Source organism: Penicillium alfredii (assembly GCF_028826965.1).
Source record: "Penicillium alfredii strain IBT 34128 chromosome Unknown utg000001l_segment0_segment0, whole genome shotgun sequence".
Taxonomy (NCBI): Eukaryota; Fungi; Ascomycota; class Eurotiomycetes; order Eurotiales; family Aspergillaceae; genus Penicillium; species Penicillium alfredii.
The window spans coordinates 445,249-461,118 of record NW_026622698.1 but is presented as its reverse complement, the minus strand read 5'-3'; the positions used below and the strand labels follow the sequence as shown (position 1 = coordinate 461,118).

Below are 15,870 nucleotides of genomic sequence, written 5' to 3'. Positions count from 1 at the left end.
GATTTCATGTTCACATCTCCCCGCCAGAAAACTTCCCTTGGAGCGTCGACACTCTCGAATGACAGCCACATACTCGGATACGATGGACCCGCGCAATCTTTACGACTGGGAGCTGTCCGAGGATACTACCACCCTCCCAGACCCAAGACCCTTGACTGAGTCTACGCCAGCCACCTATATGATTGCCCAGGGCCGCCTCTTCCGTGCTTTGGGCCGTATTCCGGTTTTTAACAACACCCCGGGCCCCTACTCTTATGACACTGTCCTCGAAATTGACAACGCCGTGCACAAGGCCTATCAGAACTTCCCTCCGCACCATGAAAATGGACGGTGCCGGAGACGGGACAAACTCCGGGAAAGCTACATCCAACTTCTCAAATCTGAGCCTGTAGTCTATGTATCACAAAGGGATCTGCACCCTACACTGAAAGCTTATGGCCAAAGGCAGAATCACTCCCCAATTCAAATTCTCTCGGGATCGGTGCATTTCATCTACTCTGACACTCCTGAACTATCAAAAGATCTTGGATCCATATTGGTACGGCTCTTCACAAACAAGACAAATGCTGACTCTCGCTGCCATGATTCTTTTTCTCGAGCTCGAGTTAGGACAGAGATTCCCGGATGTGGACGCATCCTCTGACACCGAGGCTCTCTTGCAGACATTGGAAATGTATTCTACTTATTGGGAAAAGGCGAAAGACTCTTGTGATGAGGCCTGGAAGGTCCACCAGATTTTGTCTGGAATGCTTTCAGGTTTTCGACCAGGCACAGCAACCGATTTGCCCCAGACATTACCATCAGGACTATCATTTGAGATCCCGGGTTTTAGTCCACAGCTTCCAGAACTCACCAGTGATTGCAAGGTCAAGAATGATTTATCTAACATGGGCATTGATTGGGTTCGTGTCTCCTATTCCATCCGCATGAATGTGTATTGACCAGCACAGGCTACGTGGGACGCCTTCATCGAAGATGCTACTTTTGAAAACGGACCTGTATATCGAAACACTGCATTCCTTTAAATACATATGGCACAAGTCCGCATGGCTATATTTCCTTCCTATTTATCTAGATGTTAAAGGTATGGCCCCGACCTCCGGTATTAGAGATAGCCCCGCGAGAATTTTCCTTTTCCATCAACCAATCCAGTCAACCTATTCTTGGTCCTCCTGGAGTGATGAGAATAAGACACCCCCGCAAAACACCCTCGCTTCATGGTCCAATAACAGAATATTTGACAAGGTACGCCCCGAGACCTATTATGCCTCAGAGACTGTCTAGTGTTGCCTAGGAGCATTCCCGTACAAATCCTCTGGGAGACCCGCTGGCAACGGCATCGCGTGGCCGCACTTAGTGCTGAAGTAGATGCCAGCAGCAGGGATGATATACGAGTCCGAGTTCGACTCAGCTTGGTCGGGGTGACACTGCCCATCTTCTTTTTTATTGTTGGGATCTGGACAATAGACTTTCAAGTCTTTTGTGGCCCCAGTTTCGGCCCTCCACTTCCCTCTGTCGAATTTGTTGAGTGGAAGTTGCAGGTTCTGTCTTATGCCGTATGCGATGTCTTGACCCCTATACAAATAGATAATCACGGTAAGCAACCCGCTCGAAAAGACGCGTGGGACTAGAATAGTCGGTGAGTGTGGGATAAACTAACACTTTTCCGTTCACGTTCATAACATATAAGTTATGGGTGGATTCGTGGGCTAGGATAGAAGAGCGGGCGAAATGTGCTTGTTTAAGCGAAACTTGACAAAAGCTCCTCTGTAGTAGAAAATGATCCTAGATCCGTCGTCTCAATCGAATCGGGACTAAAGAACGGCTTGCAAAATGTGACTCGCTTCTCTTTCACTGTCATGAATGCTGCTATCCGAGGGTTTTGGCACTTGGAGTTCTTGGAAGGGGTGCAAGTAAGATTTGCGTAGTGTTGAGGGTGATTTCCTGTCCAAAAGGTAGCAATACGGCCGTAAATGTCGGTGACGGAAGTGTCAAATCCGTCCTTTCCCGTCAGAGAGTCTGGGAAAAACTTCTTGTAGTAGTAGTCCCTATGGAGATCGTTTTTGGCTGTACTCGCCAAGTCGATTGCAAATCGAATCTCCTCCTGAATGATTTTTTTTTGATCATCGCTGCAGCCGTGATCAGAAACGTAGTGAAGTTTCACATCGCTTACGGGGGTTTCAGGTGTGGGAGCTTCGCAGTTTGTGTCTTGGTTATCGTCCTGCTGCGGGTGGGTGTCGGCTCTTTTGGTAGGAACTCCCAAGCCTGGCACGGCCAACGCAAAGAGAAGGGAAAACAAAAGAACCAAAGAGCGTAGAGGAGATCGAGTCGCCATAGTGGTGAGCTATTGCGGAGGGACTCTTTCGTTATAAAAACAATATATGAAAACTAAGAGCGGCCCCTTCATTTATATAGAAAGCTCTGAATTATGTTTATAGGAATTATGAGAGCCGCAGTATGAATCAGCCGTGCCTCGGAGCCTGATAGTTGTGGGGATAGTATGTGCGTTCTTATAGGTAAACTGATCTCTGGGGGAATGTTCGAAAGAGGCCAGGATGGCCTAACGTATGCTATCTCTACCTAGGCACAATCCTGGCAGCTTGATCCACCCGTGTTAGCATTGCCCTCTCTCTCTTCTTTGATGTGACGTTCTATTGTATTGGTCAGCTCCTGCCTATAAGCCAAGAGATCGATCCATCCGTAGCTACAGAATCATGAAGCAAATACGTGTCGCAAAATACTAACTGCTCATCGAGACGAAAAGAGCATTTAGAGACAAGCATACTCCCATGGTCACGTACTTGGTCTAGCACAGCGGAAAAATTTATTTTTTGATTGCGCAGTGCGACTTGTTCTGACATTGTTCCAGGTGTTTTATTATGATAGACACTGCAAGGCTAGAGTAGTCCCTGAGATGCGAAATTTCTCGAGTCGTGGGGCCGAGTTGAATAGCTGAGCCTGGAGTATAAGCGGGAGACCCACATTTGCGGAAACCATAACATGACTGGGAGATCTCTATTTCTGTAGCGCGTGAACAAGAATATAAGATGAAGATACGCGTTGTGATGCAGCCCAAACCCCAGAAATATTGCTCAGCATAGTCATTAAATGCAGTAGGATATCTCAAGTGGGCTATGCTGTCAGGCTATGAGACATGCAGTGTTGTTGCTTTGTGGGGGCCATGACGGGGGCTGCACTTGGCACTTGACTCGCATTATCAGATCCCCGAAGGAGTAAGTAGTACAATGGCCCAGCCTCGATCTTCCTCGGTCGCATCAGCCGTTTGCCGTGCGTATTTGAAAACGCCGTTGCAACGCAATCAAGTCAGCCATGGCATGTTGCAAGGGTCTTCAGCCTCGGACCACCTATATCCGCGCTTCCCCCCGGTTTCGTGCTATTTCAGGTTAATTCGATCGATTAGATCAGACACGCCCATCAGTAACGAGATGCGGTGGTTGTCTAACAACACACGACGTGACCATCAAAGAATAATAGGCCGAGATAACCTCATATCGTCAAGCTTGTCAATCGACTTTCATATCATTATTCTTTTCACCGAATTCAATACGGGCCAAGAGCGAGAAGTCTCACGGAATGAATCTTACAAACCCGGTTACCAGCCACCGGAAAGGATGATTGGCATGACAATCATCCCTGGGGTTTCCTTGGAGCAAAAATGGAACGTCCTAGACGATGCAGCCAAAGACTCAGTTTGTCTTGAGCTGTGGGACTTGATATCCAAACTCCGAAACATCAGTCACCCAAAAGAGACCGAGGAAATATATCAGTGCCTCGCGGATGGTTCTCCATCACGAGACCCGATGCTTGAGGATCTACAAACGCCCGCTCGCCCGCTTCTAAACGACCCAGAAGTGCGTGCTAGAATCTACGAACGGTACATCCACTGTGGAGGTCGTGATAAGAATCAACTGTTTGACATGCTCCCTCGATCCGAGCGCTCACTTTTTACACATGCTGACATTGCGCCACGTAATGTCATGGTGGACGAGCAGAATCACATCACTGGCATTCTCGACTGGGAATGGGCTGGGTGGTATCCAGAATATTGGGAGTATGCGCATATTATGCGGCCGGCTTTTTGGGGGAACTGGTCGGTCTGGATGGAAAAGACGGCGCCAGAGCGGTGGAATCTAGAGGGAATCAATGCTGCCAGGAAGGTTTAATTTTAATTCTCTTAGATAGAGAATACTATTCGTGGCGTTATTCATTATCTCTATGGGAGAGTAGTTCATCTTTTGTATACTTTTTTTTATCCACGACGCAAGTGACTGATCGGCTTCGATTTCATGAGTGATTTCTTTGAATGTTGTCTGGCCTGCAGAAGAAAGGGTTTCCCTCTCCCCCCTATCGGTCGCCCGCCAAAAATGATTTCTTTTTCTCACGGAGTTAGCGGTCCACTTCAAGTCATAAAGAGTACTCACGAGCGATAGACCAGGAAGATTTTGAGGGGACGTTTATTCTAGCTTTTTGATCGAATATTCTAGCATCAATTCTTCATGTCAAGCACCGAGATGAACACCGCCATGACTATGATGTGTTCAACCATTTGTACCTGCTTGCTTGAGAGCCGTTGTTCTACCCGAAGGATGTCACAGTCAACTAACAAACTGAAGAGTATGATCTATTTTGATTTTTGGGAGTTATATATGCACAGTGCCTTTTTGAATTCGTGATATGAGGAGAAATATGAAAAAAAGGGCCAAATGAATATAGTCGCGAAGATGCGTGGCTCCCGAAATAAACTTCCCGAATGTTCCGACGTTGAAAAACCACGAACACCTCTGGTGTAGGCAACGAACTGTATGATGTCACTTCATTCTGATAGAAATACCTTCTCAGTAGTATTCGAATCTAGAGCCCGAGTCTTGGTCGATTGCCTTTCGGCAAAACCACGGTCAAGGGGTATATGAAGTGACGATGCGAAGAAGCCAAAATCAGGTTAAGAGCCTGTCCTATGACACATACATTTGTTAGATAACTACTGCATGCGGGTTAATGACATGCTTAATTAGCATTAATGCCATAGGAACTCTTGGTATTATAAGTAGTGAGCGCTACTCCTGCATCCCCCCTCGAGCTAGCGATCTTGATTCACCTTCACTTTTTCCGGAAATACCTCTGATCATTTCAAGGCAAGATGCGGTTTTTCTCTTACCTTGGCTCTTTCATCGCGACAGGAGCTGCTCTCAGCTCCGCTGCAAGCCCCTCCTGCTCTCCATCTTCCGGAGACACCCAAGTTCTCCAATTCGCCTGGGCCATCTCGGAATTTGTCGGCCAGTTCTACGCCTCGATTCCAATCAACCAGACCTTCGCCGGTGGCCTGCAAAACAGCACGAGCGCCAAAGTCGCTCTGGCAAATCTAAAAGGCATCGAAAAGAAGAGCAACCTGACCATTCAAGCCATCAAGCAAGTCAGCTGGAAAGCGCCGAACTTCAAGAAGCCGTCGTGCAAATACACAATCCCCAAGGCCAACAGCGTCCTCTCGTTTGCCCGGTACGCGTATCAGTTCGAGACCACGCTGAGCGGCGCATACATTGGTCTCGCTGGCTACACCCAGTCTCCCGAGGTGTCGTTCCTCCTGGCCCGTCTGGCGGCTGAGCACAGCGCTCATGCTACGTGGATTGGAAACCGCGTCAACTCTACCTTGTTCCCGACCAATAGCAGTTCGCTTTTCCCGGCATACTTGCCTACTCAAGTGCTCAAGTCCAAGAACGAGACTGGTAGCCTTGGTCGGTATCTGCACGGCTGCGTTACTGCGCCTTCAAGCCCGTGTGGATCGCTCAAGATCGGGCCCCTGGATGCCAATACGACAACCTCGTCTGCATCTGCAAGCTCTAGCACTGCGAAGGCTTCTAGACGGCGACTCTATTGAGGCGGCGTTCGTTGACCGAGGAAGTAATGATGTGGAACCTGTATGAAGGGGAGCTGTGAAGAGTCAGTGGCCGTGCTAGATCTAATATGTCGAGTTCATGCATCGATAAAATTTCATGTTTCGACAAGACACGATTTATGAGCTCGCTGTGTTCTATGCATTGGTGTTTGATCATGTTGGAAGACAGGATTAACGGGACTCGTGTCTTGGGGAATGCCGGGTGCAAAGGGTTGTTTTGCGTTAGGATACACTTAATGGATAATTGAATTTTCTTGAGCTGTTGCGATTGATTTCTGTTTCACTGAGAACCGATGAAGGGTAAAGATACCCGACTTTGGTGGTCAGATTGACTGTCGCCGTTCTTTCACACTGAGGTATAAAGTTGATCGACGATACTGTTGTCGACGGTCAGACCGTAACTTCGGATCACACTCAACACCAGATACCTTGATCCTTTCGAACAACTACGATATCGGTCGGCCTTCGGCGCCACTGTATGAGATCCGGGTGGGTCAGATCCACCTTAGGGCGCATTCTCCACAACTTTGCGCCTTAACGCCCTTTCAATTCGGAGTTAGTCCTCGTTGGGCAGCGGATGAGTAAAAAAAGTACTTTCCATGATGGGAGTTATCGTGCAATATCGCATCCCGCAAAATATTGACTCCGGGCAAAATCCATCCCATCATCTACGGCGTTTTCTAAGCTGCCGATTCGACACATCGATCCCTGTTGAGCTTCAGACCAGGCTGTCTATTCATATCAGGATGAACCATCCTGCAGCTCTGTCAAATGGCACAACGGTCTCCGAAAAGCGAAAGCTATTGAGCAACATTCGCGAGAGAAGAGCCAAAGCTGGCAAACTCGTGGCAGGTGTAGCTGCAGCATGCACCAGTGACACATTCAAAGCTCCAGTGAGGTTGTTGACTTGATTTTTCACTCACGTACTCTGACAAAAGATATTCAGGGACTTGACAAGCCAAAGGCAAGGAGTTGGGACTGTGAGTTTCCTATTCCGGAAAGTCTTGATATGTACATTTTGAATTATTGACTCGTTATATCCAGCTCATCTCAGCAAGGAAAGTCAGTCGCGACCGCCGTGTATCCTCAAACAGGCCACCCGCCATCTAAAGAATCCGGGCCTTGTCTCCCTCGGAGGTGGACTCCCGTCCAGCGAATACTTCCCCTTCTACGAGTGCACATTCCGCGTGCCTATACCACCGCATTTCTCCGAGTCTGACGCCATTTCGCCTGATTCCGCGACGGGCCAGACAATCACCATTGGCAAATACGATGTCCAAGCGGGAATCTCTGAATGCGACCTCTCTATCTCTCTCAACTATGGCCAGGCAACGGGTTCTCCCCCGCTGATCCGGTTCATCACCGAGCATACAGAACTGGTCTACAACCCGCCCTATGCGGACTGGCAGGTCTGTCCAACAGTCGGAAGCACCGGGGCTTTGGAGCAGACTATTCGCATGTTTTGCGACCGCGAGAGGGGCGACTCCATCCTCACGGAGGAATACAGCTTTTCTACTGCTCTCGAGACCCTCGTGCCCCAGGGCATCAAGCCCTTCGGTATCCAAATGGATGATCAAGGTCCTATTCCTGAGAGTTTGGACGAGATGCTCAGTTCCTGGGATGAAAAGGCTCGCGAAGCCCGAAAGCCCCATCTTCTGTACACTGTCCCGTCGGGGCAGAACCCGACAGGCGTGACCCAAAGCTTGGAACGTCGTCGTTGCATCTATGCACTGTGCCAGAAACACGACATGTACATTGTCGAGGATGAGCCCTACTACTTTCTTCAAATGCCTCCGTACCAAGCCAAGCAGGGATCTGACCAGCAAGCGCCCGAGGACATCGAATCATTCTTGGCGGGGCTTATCCCCTCATATCTAACTCTTGATGTCGACGGTCGAGTGCTGCGGATGGATTCCTTTTCCAAAGTCCTCGTCCCAGGATCCCGAGTGGGCTGGATCACCGCGAGCGCGCAGGTAGTGGAGCGATTCATTCGACATGCCGAGGTAGCAAACCAAGGCCCGAGCGGAATCTCCCAGATCATGCTCTGGAAGCTACTTGACGAAACCTGGGGCCATGAGGGATACTTGACGTGGCTGATCGATCTGAAAAATAACTATACCAAAAGAAGAGATGCGCTGCTTGCCGCCTGCGACGAATTCTTGCCCAAGACTGTGGTTAGCTGGACGCCGCCCACGACGGGGATGTTTGTAAGTCCCGGATCTTTTTTCTTTTCACTATGTATTAAAATTGGTTACATTTCAGCTGACGCAGGGCACAGCTTTGGCTCAAATTGGACTACTCACAGCACCCCGAATACCCCAGCCGCCCCATTGAGGATATCGAGGGAGAGATCTTCGAGCAGGCTGTTCAAAATGGCGTTCTCTGTGCACGTGGCTCTTGGTTCCGTACCGAACCTAGCACGCCCGCCAGCGGTATGTTCTTTCGTGCGACATTTGCAAGTGCCAGCGCAAAGGCCATGGGTATTGCTATTCAGCGACTGAGCCAGGCGATTCGCGAGTCTTATAGAATCGAGTGAATAGAGAAAGTTCAACCGAGATAGTTTTCTCTCATGCTAATATTGATAAATCGTTTATGGGTGATGTTATGGCTTCAAGTAATGACTCATGGGTCTACCTCGTATCTTGAACCTCACCAGAGCGCAGCCTTACATCATTGTTCATCTCTGCGCAGAACACACCTCAACCTACCAATCCGCATCAAATACGCACGCCCTGCCCCCATGGAATAAATAAAGAGAAAAACCAGTATAGAAAGCTCCAGAGAACAAAGGACGATGGTAACCAAACCGAAAATTGCTCCTACCAAAGCCCCGCTGATCCATTCCTACTCTAGGAAAACCACCACACACAGCCTATCGAGCTTTTCGCTCCCACGGAGTTCCTCGCGCCCACGACCCGCGAAATGTACGAGTTTCAGCAGGAAGTCGTCCAGGAACTTCAAAAGTTGGGTTGTTTGTGGGCAGAGGCTATTGCGCGCATCAACTATGTCTGGGGTGACGCTGACCCTGCCGAGGAATACTACGAGATTGTCTATCATGAATTCCCGGAATACTGGGCTCATGGAATGTATTATGAAGGGTATGCTCCGTATTGGGAAGAACATGTGGACCGGTCAACGTGGGAGGTGAAAGAGGCACCACCGCGAGATTCGGTTTGTTGGACTGTCAAGGATAGTGAGAGCCAGATTGGGCAGTCTGTTGATGTGTTGAAAGCTCCGTTTGAGGAATAATGGCCTCTTTATTACAACATGCATTTGAAGAATTGGAAAATGACCGTTTCTTTACCCCAAAGCTAACGAACTGGGTTCGTCAAATATGTTACCATCGATTAGGTCTTACTGGTCCACTTTGGCCAATCCTTTGCGGCTTTGCACGCCAATTGCGCCCTACTAGCTATGCGCTAATCTGCAATTATTTTGCTAGGACATTTAGGCAATGAATCCGTGATCTGCTCTGGCCAGGGGCGCAATCTCATCACTGATGTTTACAAAAAAGGCGACATTTCTTAGATTAAGATCAGGATTAGCTGAGAAAGTTTGTAAAGTAGAAGCCCAAGTATAGGCCCTTCAATGAACATTTCATTTTCTTGTTCACAAACAGCTTCTTCTTCGATGGCAACAAAAATACCTAGTCATCTAGGGTGGAACGAGGCAAATTGAGCTCTCTGTCCCTAAGAGTGCCCCATCGTGGAAACCAGATAAACCCCGTCAATAGTACATTAAACCACCTAAATAAGGATTTGATTATCAATCCAAGTCTATTGTAGTACGCGGGGTGCCGGGTGAGTACCCACAAAAAAAGGTGGAAACGATCCGGGTGATCTCATTGAAATTTTAGTGACTTCGACATCGCCTTTCTGCGATATCCCCAACTAAACTCAAATGCGATGATTTGATCCTCACTAGTCCGAAAAATCAACAACATGTCTCCACACCGTGAGTGTTCCTCCCCCAACTATCCCATATGCCCGCCGAAGGGGAAATGGTGGAGTTTTAACTGCTCTTCCGTAGGTCAAGCGTCTCAGGGCGGGGCGCCAACTCTGCTACGGCGGGCACAATCTGACCAGGATCTTTCGTCGCTAGATGGCTACGCGCTATCTGTCCCTGGGAGCACTCATAGTGCGACCTGGGAAAGTTGCCTCCTTAATGAAGATGCAATCCTCACAGAACCGGACTATATAAATGCTGGGTCTTTCTACAATGGTCATGACCATGTCCAAAGTCTCGGGTATTTGAATATGCCTGATTTCCAAACCCGGACCTTTCTGGCAGATAATCAGGAATGGAGCATAACGTCCCCACAAAGCATAACATTTCACGAGGCCGAAGGCGCTTTACAAGAACTGGATGCGTCGAGTGCAGGAGTCTCCTCCGGCGCGGGCAGTTACCTCCACGACAGCCCATCCTCTGCACAGCCATTCGCAACTCCACTCTCAACGGCACAGGGCAGTGGTATGGATCCAATGCAAAGATGGCGACAAAGCCCCCCCGAAACCGAGGCAGCATCTTTATCGGCCATCTCGGATGCTTTACGCCAACGACCCATTCGCCCAATCCCCAGCCCAAGCTCCGACGGGAGACCCGCGTCAACTGCCAGCCGTCAAAGCTTCGGCAGTCGTTCATCAAGTTCGATTGCGTCGTCCAGGTCATCGAGATCAGTCAGCCGCCGAAGCCCACTACCCGCGTCCCGACGAAGGAAAACGCGTAATGATACAGCCCAACCCGGGGAGATTCGCAAGTTTCCTTGCACCTTTTGCTGCGATACGTTCAAACGAAAGCACGATTGGGCGCGCCACGAGAAGTCGCTTCATCTGAACGTCGATCAATGGGCTTGTACGCCGCATGGAGGCTCCGTTCTATCGCCCACGACCGGAAGAGCCCATTGTGCCTATTGCAGTATGCTGGATCCCACCGAGGAGCATCTGGAGGGTCATAACCACAGTGCTTGTCATGGCGATCCACAGCCGCATTTCTTCAGACGCAAAGACCACCTAGTACAACATCTGCGAGGATTTCACCAATTGCAAACCCTGCCCATAATCGAGGACTGGAAGATTGAGCCTCCGCTAGTTAGATCGCGGTGCGGGATCTGCAATGAGACACTACCATCCTGGCAGGCGCGCGCCGATCATCTAGCGGATCATTTCCGCCGCGGGGCGACAATGAAAGACTGGAAAGGCGATCACTGTTTCGATCCTTCTATCACGGCCCAGATCAGGAATGCGCTTCCGCCGTATCTGCTTGTGTCGGAGGCGAGAAGTATGGTGCCGTTCTCTGCTACCGATCCCAGAACCCTCGATCATCTCTCTCAGATATTTCAGCGGAATGGGCAGCAATATTCTACGGATCAGCAGGTCGAGGGAATCGATTCGGCCAGTGGCCCGTCGTTTGATCTCACCCCGACATCTTATCCCAAGTGGCTGGCTTTTCGCCTTGGACGTTTTGCGCAACAAACTATTGCCAATGGTATTTTCCCTACAGATCAAATGTTTCAGGATGAGTCAAGGCGGCTGGTTTATGGAAGCGAAGATGCGTGGGAGCAGACCATGGCAGATAATGATGAGTGGATGATGTCTTTTCGGAGACAGCACCTCTCGAATTGAATTGTATGAGAATGAAATATGAATAGAGCATGGAACTAACGTGAGCCTGTCTCCGTTATTCTTTTACGTATTTCTCAATTTCCAAATTGACACCTCTCAGACGAGGCTTTATCTGGAGATTGGCAATGTGTATTCTGCGAACATCCATCCCCAGTTCCGTCCACTTCCGACTCCGCCCTCCCGAAAAGCACACGATCATCGAACAAATCTCAGCGTCAGTGAGATTGAGAAACCTAATGCAATGGCACCGGAACTAACCATGGAACCACCCGTCTTCTTTGACTAAGCTTTCTACGTCAGAGCATCCCGACTGAATTGTGGCCACCTACCGTCGAACATGAAAAAACAGCGATGACTGCCAAAAGCTCATGTCGCGCGATCCTTTATGCCGGTTACGATCTATGAGGGCAATACTCTTTATTTGATCAACTATGTGACGCAGATTCTCTGCTTCGCGCTGGTGACGCCTTTTGTTTTTCTTCGACTTTGCATCCGAGCGAGATTCAAGCAGCTTCTTGGTATCGATGATGGTATGTATTCAATCAATTGAAACTAAAATTCATGATGCGTTTACTGATGAGTATAGGATCGTGTTTCATTGCATGGGTCAGTCATAAATGCTGTGCTTACATAGATCCCCCATGCTGACTGGAGTCAATTCATAGGTCTTGTTTATGGGCTTTTGCACCAATGCCCTACTATGTATGTGTACCGATCTTCGGGGTCTTCTGTTCTTGCGTTCGCATTCTTATCCTATGATTCACAGATGGATTTGCCGGAGGCACCAAGTCCCCCGCGCTCCTAAACGAAAAGCAATTTACAACCTGCGTCAAGGCACGGCATCGAGCCCTTCCTGAATAGTTCGATGTCGGAAATAAGGTCAGCTAATACATCCACAGATATCATACATCGCCACCATCCTCTACTCACCCACAGTCCTCTTTGTCAAGATCAGCCTCCTCCACATCCTCATCCGGGTATTCCAACCCTTCCACAGAGGAATGATATCCCTGTACTGCCTCTTGGCTGCAGTAATCACCTACTACTTCATTATAACCTTCATCAAGATCTTCAATTGCAACCCGGTCTCCGCCTACTGGAAAGGCACCGCAAGAGCGGGCGGCACATGTCTCAGCCAGCCGGGCGTGATTATCGCGGACTCCGTGATCAGCCTTGTGACGGACGTTGCCATCTTTGCGTTTCCGGTGGCATTCACCTGGTCTTTGCAAATGCCGATTCATAAGAAGGTCAAGGTTGTATTGTTGCTCGGGCTTGGGGGTGTGGCGGTTGCGTTTAGTATCTACCGGCTGGTGGTTGGGATTCGGGAGAATGGGGTTCTGAAGAGAGGGGCGCCTAATGAGACCAGGCTGTTTATGGAGTCGATTTTGACGGCGTGAGTTTCTACTCTCGACTTTGGTTCTGCATTTAGACTGACCTTGTATGCAGGAATGCGGAAGTGGGTCTGGGGTTGATCTGTGCTTGTCTGCCGGCGTTGAATGTTCTTACCACCCATCGCCACCCTCTATCTGAAAGGTCTTAATATATTCAAGTTGGTCATTGTTCCAGTCTAATGTCACAAATGCCTTTCTTCGTACTACGACGCCCCGCGGGACTTGAATGTAACTACAAGGACTTCACAAGAGTTTGAAGCCAGATACCAGAATCAGAACTTTTAGTATATTGTCGACCAATGTATCATCTATCTCTGCTCCAGACCCTCTTTCCCCCTCGCAGACCGTATCATACAGACATGTTCATGGCCAGGCACCGGCATAAAGGAACCAACAACCTCAAACGCATACTTGATATACATGGGTTTGCCCGACGGAGACCCAGTGAGATAAGTTTCCACTCCCTGGTCGTCTGCCTGTACCAAGCCCCATTTGAGGAGCTTAGATGCTAGTCCACGGCCTTGGTGGGAGGGGTGGACGGCGAGTATATCTAGATCTGGGTATGTCAGAATATGTTTTCTCAGTGTGGAAGAAGTATAAGGAGAAATGGAAAAAAGAAAGAAAGAAAAGAAAAGAAAAGAAAAGGCCAGAGGAGCAATATATAAGAAGCAGCGAAACATACAGAAATGAAGTCTTCCACCCATCCAGCTCTGATGTTGCGCATCCATCTCCGAGAAAAACCGCCCACAAAGAGCCGTGTCACTACTCTTGGGCCACGCCGCCTCCCCGCCAGCCGTGTGACTGTCATCGTGCCGATCGAGATTGGCAGCCGGCACGGGACGCTTCCACTTCGCGAACGCCACGAGCTTGCCGTGCGACGGGTCCGTCACTTTCAAATAGACCTCATGGCTGGACTCTGCAAGCGAGCGCGCAATGCTCTCGCTAAAGTCCTTGGTCAACCATTCGCGCACATCGGGCGTGGCCGGGAACATTGTTCTGTTGAAGTCATCGGAGAAGGCGGCCAGGAAGACTTCCGTGAACTGGGAGGCGTCGGATGGGTTGGCTGGCTCGATCTCGAGGGCCATTTTATTTATTATTTTTTATTATCTTCTTTCTTCTCGAAGCAAGCATGGGTTCAATCTCAATTCGCTGTTGGATGTGAGCATGTCGAATCCTGAAGTTCCGTCGGGGCGGGGCGGAGGATTTCCCGCCTAATTTCGGGGCTGGCTTTGTCTGGTTGCAACTAGCTGCAGCTATGATACCTGTGGTACCTCTAGATAGTCTCAAATTACTCTGGTTCATCTGATATTCTTTAGTTGACTTTTAGACATTAAACACGATAAATCCATGATCGACATATGTCCATAGACACCCGTCTTGGATATGGTACTCCGTATATGCACGCCCCAGATCATATACAAACACCACCTGCCCACAGAAAAATGAAAATAGAAGAGAAACTCGACCGTATTATGAAAGAAGCCGTTATAGCCGCAGCTGCGTTCGACTCTGCATGACCCACCCATGCATATATGCAGGGGTGCCGTTCTGATAACCAAGAGATAGACTCCGACAATGAAGCTGAGTAATTGAAGCTCCGTTGTCGGCATTGATAATTCACCCATACAGCAGCTCAGATCTTTTCAACAACCGGTTCCGGAACGGTAATCGGACTAACCGGTTCCTCGACCTGCCGCGCATGCAACGCCTCCGAGCGATTAGCCGGCGGCGCAGGGCTGCGAGGAAGTTTCTCATGCCGCGGCGGCAGAAGTGAGCGACGGATCCGGGGGTCCTCCGGTGTTTGGGTCTTGTGTTCCGAGCTCTTGGTAGCTTCCATCTCCGACTTGACGTTTTGGTACATGCTCTCGACAATAAACACTTCTTCCTGGACATCGAGGTCACATCCCACCAGACAGAACTCGCGCTCGCGCTGCTCAATATACTCGCGGACATTCTTCCACTGGTTCTGGTAGTGCTTCAGCCGGTCTGGGAGGCCCGAGCCACGCAGGTACGTCAGGATACCCGCCATGATGGTGTTAATGGCGCCGAAGGTCGTGACGGCCGAGTGCGGGCCGCTGGCGGCGCCCACTGCTGTCACGGCTGCTGCTACGACGATTTGCACGCCCAGACAGGTGTTGATGAGGAAGTTGAAGGTGCGGAATGCGCGCGCCGCTTTGGTCTCGTTGCTCACGACTCGCGTGTAGATGCCGACATTCGGCGCGGTGCGGACGAGGTGCCCCGCTTGTGTCAGAGCGGGAACGCTGTCGATACCTGTCAGGGAGCGAAAGACAAGGAGCTTGTCGTTTGGTGGGATCAGGGATTCGTTGTGTGTTGTCGGGATGGTGAGCCGTCTGGCTTGCTCTTCATCGGACACATCGGCACTGCCCAGAATCCCATTACGCGCTGCATGTGCCGCGGCCGCGTGTGCTGCCATCGGAGGATAACCCTTCTCCTCGCGGTCCAAGGCCGCCTCAATGACACGGCGCAGAAGATTGCGGTCTTTTTGCCGGTGCGTCATGGTGAAAGAGAGTATGGAGTGACTGTGTGTGAAAAGAGGGGATAGAGTGCGAACACGCGCAGGACAGGGAGAGGCGTGTTTATTTGTAACCGAAGGAAAGGGACCGGTGACGCTGGTCGACGGTTTTTACACTTGTGTAATTACCCACCTAGCTGGAGATGCCCTCCTGTTGGCTGCAGATGTCCTCCGAAGTTAGTGCAGAGATAGCGGAGAGTTTCAGCGCACCTCCAGCCAGGATGTGCAATATCTCTTTCTGCAAGCGGGCAAGCTCGGTGGATGAAATCTGCAGTGACCGGTGACGGGCGGGTGCTGACGGGCCCTCGATCTGAATCATGACAGGCCGGCAGGCAAGGAAAAGCGGATATGGAGGGGACGGGATACACGCAGGCCCAAAGTTTCGGGTGAAGAAGACACAACCCAAGTGGTCGA

General features: G+C 49.9%; 10 protein-coding genes across 10 annotated transcripts; 7 read left to right on the top strand and 3 right to left on the bottom strand.

The window, feature by feature from the left end:
* Positions 1 to 58: 58 nt before the first annotated feature.
* Positions 59 to 1,025, top strand: NUU61_000173 (fungal specific transcription factor domain-containing protein; the record flags this gene model as incomplete). Its single annotated transcript, XM_056650757.1, has 3 exons — positions 59 to 538; positions 600 to 902; positions 951 to 1,025. The coding sequence occupies 3 exons, from the start codon at positions 59 to 61 to the stop codon at positions 1,023 to 1,025; spliced, it is 858 nt and encodes a 285-aa protein (XP_056515607.1).
* A 716-nt stretch (positions 1,026 to 1,741) lies between these two features.
* NUU61_000172 (uncharacterized protein) lies at positions 1,742 to 2,335 on the bottom strand (the record flags this gene model as incomplete). Its single annotated transcript, XM_056650756.1, has 1 exon — positions 1,742 to 2,335. One exon carries the CDS (start codon positions 2,333 to 2,335, stop codon positions 1,742 to 1,744), a length of 594 nt encoding a protein of 197 aa, XP_056515606.1.
* Positions 2,336 to 3,632: 1,297 nt separating this feature from the next.
* On the top strand, positions 3,633 to 4,184 carry NUU61_000171 (aminoglycoside phosphotransferase family protein; the record flags this gene model as incomplete). Its single annotated transcript, XM_056650755.1, has 1 exon — positions 3,633 to 4,184. One exon carries the CDS (start codon positions 3,633 to 3,635, stop codon positions 4,182 to 4,184), a length of 552 nt encoding a protein of 183 aa, XP_056515605.1.
* A 974-nt stretch (positions 4,185 to 5,158) lies between these two features.
* On the top strand, positions 5,159 to 5,893 carry NUU61_000170 (uncharacterized protein; the record flags this gene model as incomplete). The annotated part of the gene is made up of 1 exon (XM_056650754.1): positions 5,159 to 5,893. The coding sequence occupies one exon, from the start codon at positions 5,159 to 5,161 to the stop codon at positions 5,891 to 5,893; it is 735 nt and encodes a 244-aa protein (XP_056515604.1).
* A 764-nt stretch (positions 5,894 to 6,657) lies between these two features.
* Positions 6,658 to 8,447, top strand: NUU61_000169 (aminotransferase-like domain-containing protein; the record flags this gene model as incomplete). The annotated part of the gene is made up of 3 exons (XM_056650753.1): positions 6,658 to 6,809; positions 6,975 to 8,118; positions 8,190 to 8,447. The coding sequence occupies 3 exons, from the start codon at positions 6,658 to 6,660 to the stop codon at positions 8,445 to 8,447; spliced, it is 1,554 nt and encodes a 517-aa protein (XP_056515603.1).
* Positions 8,448 to 8,705: 258 nt separating this feature from the next.
* Positions 8,706 to 9,160, top strand: NUU61_000168 (uncharacterized protein; the record flags this gene model as incomplete). The annotated part of the gene is made up of 2 exons (XM_056650752.1): positions 8,706 to 8,708; positions 8,765 to 9,160. The coding sequence occupies 2 exons, from the start codon at positions 8,706 to 8,708 to the stop codon at positions 9,158 to 9,160; spliced, it is 399 nt and encodes a 132-aa protein (XP_056515602.1).
* Positions 9,161 to 9,852: 692 nt separating this feature from the next.
* NUU61_000167 (uncharacterized protein) lies at positions 9,853 to 11,532 on the top strand (the record flags this gene model as incomplete). Its single annotated transcript, XM_056650751.1, has 2 exons — positions 9,853 to 9,865; positions 9,941 to 11,532. The coding sequence occupies 2 exons, from the start codon at positions 9,853 to 9,855 to the stop codon at positions 11,530 to 11,532; spliced, it is 1,605 nt and encodes a 534-aa protein (XP_056515601.1).
* A 385-nt stretch (positions 11,533 to 11,917) lies between these two features.
* NUU61_000166 (uncharacterized protein) lies at positions 11,918 to 13,072 on the top strand (the record flags this gene model as incomplete). Its single annotated transcript, XM_056650750.1, has 4 exons — positions 11,918 to 12,062; positions 12,119 to 12,138; positions 12,432 to 12,925; positions 12,979 to 13,072. 4 exons carry the CDS (start codon positions 11,918 to 11,920, stop codon positions 13,070 to 13,072), a joined length of 753 nt encoding a protein of 250 aa, XP_056515600.1.
* A 159-nt stretch (positions 13,073 to 13,231) lies between these two features.
* NUU61_000165 (GNAT family N-acetyltransferase) lies at positions 13,232 to 14,008 on the bottom strand (the record flags this gene model as incomplete). The annotated part of the gene is made up of 2 exons (XM_056650749.1): positions 13,232 to 13,479; positions 13,606 to 14,008. The coding sequence occupies 2 exons, from the start codon at positions 14,006 to 14,008 to the stop codon at positions 13,232 to 13,234; spliced, it is 651 nt and encodes a 216-aa protein (XP_056515599.1).
* A 548-nt stretch (positions 14,009 to 14,556) lies between these two features.
* NUU61_000164 (uncharacterized protein) lies at positions 14,557 to 15,441 on the bottom strand (the record flags this gene model as incomplete). The annotated part of the gene is made up of 1 exon (XM_056650748.1): positions 14,557 to 15,441. One exon carries the CDS (start codon positions 15,439 to 15,441, stop codon positions 14,557 to 14,559), a length of 885 nt encoding a protein of 294 aa, XP_056515598.1.
* Between the last annotated feature and the right edge of the window lie 429 nt (positions 15,442 to 15,870).